General features: G+C 37.5%; 1 protein-coding gene across 2 annotated transcripts; it reads left to right on the top strand.

Annotated features, from left to right (window-relative positions):
- Positions 1-321: 321 nt before the first annotated feature.
- On the top strand, positions 322-9,370 carry SHLD2 (shieldin complex subunit 2). 2 transcript variants are annotated; one of them, XM_058029636.1, is made up of 8 exons: positions 322-1,873; positions 2,392-2,499; positions 3,269-3,463; positions 4,302-4,436; positions 5,395-5,601; positions 6,439-6,673; positions 8,262-8,377; positions 8,943-9,370. In XM_058029636.1, exons 1-8 carry the CDS (start codon positions 385-387, stop codon positions 9,113-9,115), a joined length of 2,658 nt encoding a protein of 885 aa, XP_057885619.1. In that variant the 5' UTR covers positions 322-384; the 3' UTR covers positions 9,116-9,370. The 2 variants fall into 2 exon arrangements, with proteins under 2 accessions (XP_057885619.1, XP_057885620.1); XM_058029637.1 differs by having other exon boundaries at positions 613-1,873; positions 8,262-8,373; positions 8,943-9,032.
- Positions 9,371-9,606: the final 236 nt, after the last annotated feature.

The following is a 9,606-nucleotide window of genomic DNA, read 5'->3' on the forward strand; positions in this document are numbered from 1 at the left end:
AGTAAATGAAGACAAATAGGTCAATAATTAAATTAAAAAGAATTAATTTTAACTTCCCTATAATGTGTTTCTGTGTATCAGAATCAGAAACTAGATGTTGCTGTAAATTTATTTTTCTGTGCAAATTTGACAGAAATAAATGCTAAATATTTCTAAAATAAATTCCCTTTTTTAGATTTTATACATCTATTTTTAGAGGCTGTAAGTAGTTAAGTAGGGTTTTTACTGGTTAAACTATGAAATACTCCCATGAATTTTAGGTGGTTTAAAAATGGCAAAGAAAAAGTAAATTTTTTTTTTTTTTTTTTGCGTCTGCTGATATTTATTATTGTGCTTATTGTATAAACCACGTTATTTAAAGTCAAACTTACACAGCAGTCAAAAATGTCACAAAGACCTCAGATTCATGTTTTTGTGGGGGCACCCAGCATCCCGAGGCCACGGGAGGGGCTGGAGCCGAGCTCGGCCCCTGCTGGTGAGCGGTGGAGGGAGCTGCGCTGTTGGTGTGACGGCCCCGGGGCTGTTCCTGCGAGGCTCCGCGCTGCCGCTGCCCCCTCGGTGCCCCGGGCAGGAAGCTCCACACCCGCAGGGGCCAGAGCTCAGCAGGGCACGTTCATGGCAAAAGAAGGAAAAGATTTGCCATCTTCTGCCCCTGTGGCACTAACTTGTACCTGCACGCCTAAAAAGAGCCCAGGTTTAACTTGCTCTGATTGTGAGGAACCCAAAGACAGAATTACACCTGCAGATGTAAATCAGGCTGCAGATCAGCACCTGCCCCAGGGCTGTGCAGAGTCTGCTGGACAAGAGAAACCATCAGGTGCCTGCTGCCCAGAGCTCACTGAGAGACAAGCCTGTCCTTCAGAAGTTGGCAGCTGTGACATTTCTGCTTTGGTTGCCAGCACTGAGCAGGTCAGCATCCACCTACAGTCTGTGGGACTTGAGGCAGCTCACAGAAGTGAGCATCATGAACATCTGAGTCAAGGTATGGATGTGTTTTTCCAAAAAGGTCAGGAGTCCAAGCCAAAAGAACCAAATGACTGTGCAGACTTTGCAGTGTCAGCAGACACTGAGTTTTGTAGTTTGGTGACTTCAAGTCGGGTGGCTGTTTCTGCACAGAATGAGATGCAGGAAAGAATTGTAAAACTATCAGAAATAGAAGCAGGCAAAAAAGCTGAAGAAGGACACTATGATCACTTCCAGTGTGATTCTGGTGTTGGAACATGCACTACTACTGTGACTGAAAATGAGTATGAGGAAGAGGATGCAAGTTCTCTTGAACTTTTCAGTTCTGAGGATGATGGGGAAAATGTTTCTATTAAAGCTATAAAACAGGAAGAATGTGCTCAGGAAAATGCAGAAAAGTTTCAAGAACTTAATGTTCCTGCTGAGCAACTTGTAAATGAAATCCCTGTAGAGCCATTGAGCTCTGGGACACTGTGCTCTCAAGGGAAATGTTCTCACAAGAACTTTTCTAAAAGACCCCGCAAGCATGAAGATTCCCTTCATCTTTCTCACTCAGCATTTAGAAGACAGCTGAAATCCAAGAGAGCTAAACTGAATTCTTCTCCACCTGGTTCTGGGGTGAGAGTGGATCCAGACAGGATGACAGAGTTCAAGAAATTCCAAAAGAAACTATCGCAACTTAAAAATTGCTGCAGCAAAAATCAAAAGTACAATATTTTGGTCGTAGTTGTGCATCCTTGTCATATCAAAGAAATACAGAAGAAGACTAAACCAAAATCTTCATGTAAAGTTCCAGTGGCAACTGTTATTGTTACTGACCAGTCAGAAATTGAGAGAAAGGTGGTGCTGTGGCGTGATGCTGCATTTTGGTCCCTCACTGTGTTTCCTGGGGATATTGTACTGCTTACAGGTGAGAGTTCTTTTGTTTGCCTTTTTAAAATACGGGTCTTAAAAATGCCTGTTTAAAGTAGAAGAATGTAACAAGTCATTTGGAACTATGGCTAAGCATTTGTAAGTTGCTTACTTACATCATTGAGTTCTCATTCATCCTGCCAGTGGAACATTGACTATTCCATGGAAGTTTGCCCTCAGACACAGCCATGAGAGTCAGGGCCATTCTGTAAGGTATCAGTGTTTTAAAACAGTTGTTCCTGGAAAGTACAAGTGCTGCTACAAACCAGACCTAAGCAGTGTCTGCTAGGAGGCTAATGAATTTAAGAATTATATCAAATTGATGAGAAAATTTTACTAACTCATTGTAAATGGTGTTGGTAGATTAAAATAAAATAATCACTGTGTTTCCAAGTGTTCTCTTTCACACCCTGGTCCTTACACATCTGTATGTAAGACAGTTATATAGTAAAGAGAAATATTATACACTTCAGTATTGTTGACATGTGAGTTGATAAAGTTGTTTTTTTCTTGCAGACATAATAATGTATGAGAATCCTTGGTGTGGAGAGGTCATGCTTCAGTCAACATTTACCAGTCAGTTACTGAATCTGGGGAACTGCTCAGCTCTCAATGCAGAAAAATGTAAGATTGTATTGCATAAGTTGCCATGAAAAACACAGTAAAAGAGTTATTTCAAGTACTCCATTTTGCTGGCAGTGCCTCACATGTTGGGTAAAATAGAAATGTGTGCAACTGAGAGGTACAAAACACAATAGAAAAATGTGACAAGAACACCTGAGCACAAGATGTGGGCATGGCATCAGATAGGCATGTGGAGATCGTGATAAAGTTTGTTGGCTACCACTCTGAACTCAAAAAAAAAAAAAAAAATTAGTTTAGTTTAGGAAGGAGCAGTTATCCCAGGACCTGCCCATGTGATGTCTCAGATTGCATGAGGATTAATTTTTTTGCCAAATGGAGTAAGTAGATCCATTCAGGGAAAGTGATTAATTGCAGGCCATGGAGGGTTGAAGACTGAGGGGAAAATACTGTGGAAGTATCACCATTGTTCTTCCTGTCTTTGTGATGTCCAGTGTTGTGATGCCAGCTCTTAAGGCAGATTCTGAGGTGAATGACCAAAAACAGCTTTCTTTTTACCAAGCTATGATACAGGATTTTTTTGGTGTATTTTAAAGTATTGCACTTGGCTTAACTTCATCTGCCTCCTCTTGATACTACCCTGAAGTACAGTTTCATTTCAAATCAAGTGTTATTTATCTCAGGAATTTCTAACTTTAAAATTATTCTAAAACTGTTCTGATTTTTTTCAATGTGATCATGTTCCAAGTTACAAGTTTTACACTTCTAAGCATAAAAAGCAGTATGTGACTTTGCCTTTTTTCCATGTAAGTTTATCCTCTAGTGGATGATGGTGTTCTCCATGGCTTATTGGCATACATATCATCAGAATTTCCACACTTCAGAGACATTCCACAAAGACAAGTTCAGAGACTGGATGATGTTCAGTATGTGCAGCTAGATCAGCTCCAGCCCAATACTTTGGTGCACTCAATCCTGAAAATTATCAATATTTCTGTGTTAACAGGTAAGTTCATGCACTGGATTTCAACTTCTGCCATAGGTGGAACTTAAATAGTAATTTTGCAAGGCAAAATGTTTCTCACTGCTTGATTTCAAGCTTTGCACAAAGATTTGATCTCATTGCACTATCATCTTGAACTAAAGATATAAATTTCTGCCCACATATCAATAGCATGTTTATGAGTTTTAAATGCAGAATTTTGAAGATAAACATCTTCATCATTTGCTCTAGTAAATCTTGGAATTAGATATTCCATCCAGGTGTTCTTGTTCAAGAATTATTTATGAAGAATGCTGTAGTTTTATGTGGAACTGAAACAAACATGCAGTGTTCTGGATAAGAGCTGTGTAGAGATTTGTATGTCCTGTTACTAATAGTTTTAGTGTGCCTTGTACACTTTGTGCCTATAGTTTCCTTTTATGTGAAAACTTTTAGAGAAATGCTTCTTCCACTGTATTCTACAGAAGTTATGGGAACTTCTAATTTCAACAGTTGCTGAGAGATTGAGTACAACTTCTTTCTACTCAGTACAAGTCAGGATGAATGGGAGATGAAAGATGCTCAGATACCTCCTGCTTCACAGGGAGTTGTCCAGTTACTGAGTATTTAGATAGATAAAAGTTAATTAATATACTTTATGCACTCCCTCAAACTAGATTCATGTTGTAGAAGAAAGCAGGTTATTTTCTGTCCAGAAGAAATTGTAGGTGTATTCTTCTTTGCTTTTAATTGTAGCATAAAATGTGATAGCACCAAGATTTCACTGTAATACTGAGGCACATGGGTTTGTGTGCTTGTATGCTTTTTACTGTAGAAGTAATGTAATTTCAATTCTTATCAGAATCTGTGTACAGCTACAGAGGTGGCAGCCAAAGAAAAATTATTCTAACAGTAGAACAGAACAGAGATCAACACTATAGGATGGTTCTGTGGGGAGCAGGGGCTGCCTGGTACCCCCAGCTTCAGAGGAAAAAAGGTAAGGTCCTTGTACCTATGGGTAGGTCTGAAAAGGTGTTTGTGATGCTGTTAGTGCCTTTTAAGTATTCAGCTGTAACATTTATCCATTCAGCCTTTAAATACTCCCCTTGGAGGGCTAATGTATTTTGTGCTAATTCTAACATCTCCTCTGTTTAGAAGCAGTGCCATCAGCCGCAGAATTTGAAAGCCCTTCAGAAGACTGAGAAGGCATAAATATTTAAAAACTTCAGTCTATTTACAAAATGCACTTACTTGTATAGTGCCTGGTTATGTAATTATAAAAAATCCATGAGTGTTAACTGTGTTACCAGCTTTACTGGGTCTTCCTTACCATTGTCTGGTGTAGCACAAATTGCTGGGTTTTTCCTACTCCTTTTTTCATTTTCTGCTTTCCACTTTACTCATGTCAGGCTTTATATCCTGATGGTCTTGAGAACAAGTTCAGTTGTAACTAAAAGCATCTCTTGCAAGAATTACATAGACTGTGCAGTGACTACTACCAAACTTTGATTTATTCCTAGTCTTATTCTTTTAAGAAAAGTTAAACTAGGTTTATGTTAAGTTGATAATTGTGGAGATAGAAGATTAAAAAACAGGGACATATTAAAAAATGGCAGTTGATTAATAACATGAAGATTTTTTTTCTCTGAAACACTGCCAGCATTAGTGCTGACAACAAATTTCAGAGCTGGTTTCTTTTTCAGAATGCTGAGTTGCCGTGACAGCTGAATTTGGTAGAGATGAAATGAAATTTCTGTTATGGGAAACAACTCATGCAAAGTTTATAGGGAAAGGAAGAACCTTGCATGTCATCACACTTACAAGGAAGTTGCCAGAGCTGGCTCTATGAGAATGTCTTCTGATTTGTTTCTCAATCTTGTAAGTGACCTTGTCTTTCTGTAAATTAACCACAGTACAGAAAGTAAACTCTTCTTTTTGCTTTTTTTGTTCTGTAGACCACATATGGGCCTTCAAATACCTTTTGGTCCAGTGTAGTTCTGTCTCAGGTGACCTGGAACTGCACACTACTCCATGGTCATCCTATGAGTGCTTGTTTGATGATGATAAAAGGGCAGTTGAATTTAAAGAAAAGTTTCAGAAAAGTCAAACATCCCTCATGGAGTTGACAAGGCTCTCAGCACTCCTGGATGAAAAATGCTCAGGTAAATGTTACCCATAGCTCTGTCATGTCTGTTGTGCCATGCACAAGTAGGCAAAATAGATGCTCTCTTGATGAGGCAAGGTGGTTGTTTTTTAAGGTAGCCCAGGTCTGGTTCTGAATTTCTTCTGGAGGCTGCTGCCCTGTTCTTGGCCAAACTGAATGCAGCCTTCATCCCATGAGCCCAGCAGAGGGATAGATGTGGTGTGTGCCAGGCAAAGGCAGCTTTGGAACACAGAGGGAAATGCTGACTTCTGTTGTCCACACCAGCCAGCCCAGTAATGATGTGACTAATTACTGAAAGTTCATCAGTGTTTCTGAAAAACTGAAACTCTCAATAGCTACTGCTATTGAAAACTTCTTACAGAAGGACAAAGAAGACATTTTACACAGTCATCCTCTCCAGATACACCATAGCCATCTTCTAGGATTTAAATTCTAGGAAGTGATTAAAGCTGTTCTTGCAGCATTTGACTCTAGCTTTTCACTATTTATATATAAACTAATTCATTAAAGCTGTGCTTTTCAATGTCTTTGAAACAGTGGGAAGAAAATCACTTGGAAATTCTTTGCACAATTTTGATCTCTTATTCAGGCACCTTCTATAGTGGCATCTACTGATATAGTACCTGAAAATGTAGTTGTTTAACACATTTTAAAATATTTAGTCACCAAGATTTTTCACTGAATAAAATACCTCTAAAAATTTGAGCATGTGTTAACAAAGGGGAAAAAACTGAGAAAGTTCTTGATAGCAATTTTGGTTTTTAATCAGCTGTAGCCATTGATTTTGCTTTCAGTTCTAAATAAAACTTAATTCATATTTGAATTGTTTTTGTAGGAGTGGTTCAAGTGAAAGCCCATATCTTGGAACTGAAATTTACCATTTCCACTGGTCAGTACAAGCAAGTCATCTTCTCTGCTGACACTTCCCTGGAATGTGTTTTGGCTTCTCTGCCTGTGATTACGTATTCAGGTTGTGCCAAATGTGGTTTGGAACTACAGGCAGATGAGAACATGATCTATAAGCAATGTATTAGATGTCTACCATACAGCAAAGTAAAAACATTCTACAGGTAAACAAAACAGAGTAAAAGTAATGTGTGTTATTAGGGAGGTAAACTTTCTCCATTTTATTTTCCCCCATATCTAAAACTCTTTCTTAAAGGTGTGGTTAGCAATCCCTGTGTCTTTAATGAATTTTCAATTTGTTGTTCTTGAATTGGTGTATTATATTGTCATTATTTATACATGATATTCTTAGCTTAAATCTAACTTTTTAATTTCTATGAATACTATCATGCAGGAATGATGTTTACCCAGTACTGTGTCAGATAAAGCTGAGGTGGAGTAGAAGCTTGAGGACTAAAGGAAAACTCCTTGGGAATCTTGTTCCAGCCTAAATCTGAAATCATGTGAAGGCAGAACCATGTTTTTAACTGATTAGTCAGTTTCAGCTGTGCAGAATTAATATTGACAAATGTTTTCAATAAACATTGTGGGAGAGCAGAGATAGTGAGTTATCACCAGATGGCACTGTGAGACACAAATATTCACACTTAGAGAAAATAAACCAAGTGGATCCAGTTGATGTAGGTACATCTTTATTAACTAATTGTTCAATTCTCACATTTATCTTGGGCTTTTGAAATGCAATTTTCATTGTGACTAGAAAGACATTTAGCTAGAGAATTTTAATTGAGACAACCATGGACATGATAGAATTCTAGAATATGTAAATTTTCTATCTAAATTTTTTCTCAAATTCTTTGTAAATTCTTTCATAATGAGCTTAATGGATCATTACCTTAAATACTATTACTTAATGAACTAGGACTTAAATATCCTACTTATCTAACCAGATAGTGCCTTAGTATTTTTCCTCTAAGGAAAATAGTCTTGCATCTTTATGTGCTATTTGTTTTCCTGTGAGGGAGGATTAAGTGCAAAAAGGTTTTTTCCTTAACTGAAAAGAGTCTGCCAGTCTTTCATAAGACTATAAAATCTCAGTGGGCATGAAGGACCTCAATTTGCTCCTGCACAAAAGAGGGTAGAAAAATGATAAGGATTTCCAGTGTTTGTATTCTCAGCATGGGAACACGTCCAGATGTAGAATTTACATGTCCATTATTGTCAGAGACAAGCCTGACATTTTTGCACTGAAATTTTCTTCTGATCAATTTAGTAAGAGTGCATCACCTTAGGAGCATTTCCAAATAGGTATTTTTGTTTGTTCAGTGGTTTGTGAAAACATTTGGTACTTTTTATAGTGCAAGAGCTATACCCTGGCATTATGTGGCTATAAAGTGATGTATTAAGATAGGTAATACAGAGTGCTGTTGACACAGGTGGTACAATTCCAGGTGATACACCTAAGCTTATGTCCCTGCTTTGCACTTCCACCACCTCCATGGGCAATCCTGACCATCCTAACAGTAAAACAGTTCCTTCTAGTGTCTAATCTGAGTGTGCTGTCTCAGTTTAAGGCCATTTCCTTATTTATTCCTCAAACTGATTCCAGTGCTACAGATTTGACACGACTGCATAGAGATTTTCTCACTTTTCTATTTCTTGGTATTATGTTGTAGTGCTTTCTAAAATTTTCCTTCAATAAAAAACAAACCATAGCAGTTAACTTTCATGAAACTTTGTTTTCTGATCTAGACCTGCTTTGATGACAGTAGAAGATGAAGGACATGAAATTTATGTTCATGTGGTGTCTGAGTTGATGGAAAAAATCTTCCTCAATATTCCTGCAGACTGGCTGAAGAGATTAGTAGGTACTGATTCATGAATTACTTGTGATAGAAACAAGCAGCAAAGTTCACAATGGAAGGAAAATTTTTAATCATTGACAGCTTAAAAAAACCCTAAACAACCAGCATCAAAGTGGCTGTCTGACAAACTCAGAATTTCACAGGAGAGGTTGCAACAACAGGACGTGGGAGGTGTGAATAACTACAACTTAGTTATATAATAGGTATATCCCTAAATATTCAATAACTAAATTGATTCCTTATGTGCAAAATTGAATGTCTTAGGAGCTTTTAGAAGGAGCTGGCATGTTTTCATGACGTGAAACACTGAGCTGTGTTTCAGACAAGCTTCAGTTAATACACCTTGTTTGACTTGAGGTGTTTTATGTAATTCACAGGTGTTAACAGTTTAATCAGAAACAGGCTCAGCTCATTGTTTTTAAAAAGTAATTAAAAATAAAAGCTAATTTTCTATTCAGATGTTGAGCTTCACTTGCAGTAATTCAATGGAGCTTCATGGAGGTAGAACTTGAATGTTAGGTGCTATTGTGAAAATCAAGTGTAAATTGAATTGTTTTGTGTTTTGCAGTGCCCTCTTCAGATATAACCTACAGCACAATAGTAGCAGATCTGTGTCATTCACTGCTGGCAGATACAGAAGCATCCTATTTGTTGGAAATCAGAAGCCACTTTGTGCTAGATGAGAACAGCTATCCTTTGCAAAAGGATTTCCATCTGCTGAATTTTCATCCTGATCTTTGACCTCTGCACTAATTGAGTAACAAAGGCCATAAGGACACACAGATGGGAAGCAGAAGAAAAATTACTTAGCTGAAGGAAGCAAATCTCTTTTAAAAACTATAATAAAGGATTTTGGTTTTAACTTATGAAGAAAGCAAAACTATCAAAAGGACTGCTATGGAATATCTGCTAATAGTATATACTGCTGGAGTAATTCTGATGAATTTTCATAGGATATATTTTTATACATGCATAATATATTTTTATACATGCATATTTGTGGTAATAATGATGTTAATAAACTCCAACAATTTCTTCCATATGTTTTCCTTTTTCTCCTCAGAAAAGTTCACTACTATTGTGAGAGACTGAATTTTCCTGAGACCTGGCATATTAGAGGAAGACAGAGAGAATTCAGTAATATTTTAGTTACTCAATTTTTATTTATCTTATCCCATATGCTATCTGTAGCTTGGTAGTTTTGTTTTGCTGTTGTGGTTACTTTCCTTCTT

The sequence above is a fragment of the Melospiza georgiana genome, chromosome 8, assembly GCF_028018845.1.
Source record: "Melospiza georgiana isolate bMelGeo1 chromosome 8, bMelGeo1.pri, whole genome shotgun sequence".
NCBI classification, from domain to species: domain Eukaryota; kingdom Metazoa; phylum Chordata; class Aves; order Passeriformes; family Passerellidae; genus Melospiza; species Melospiza georgiana.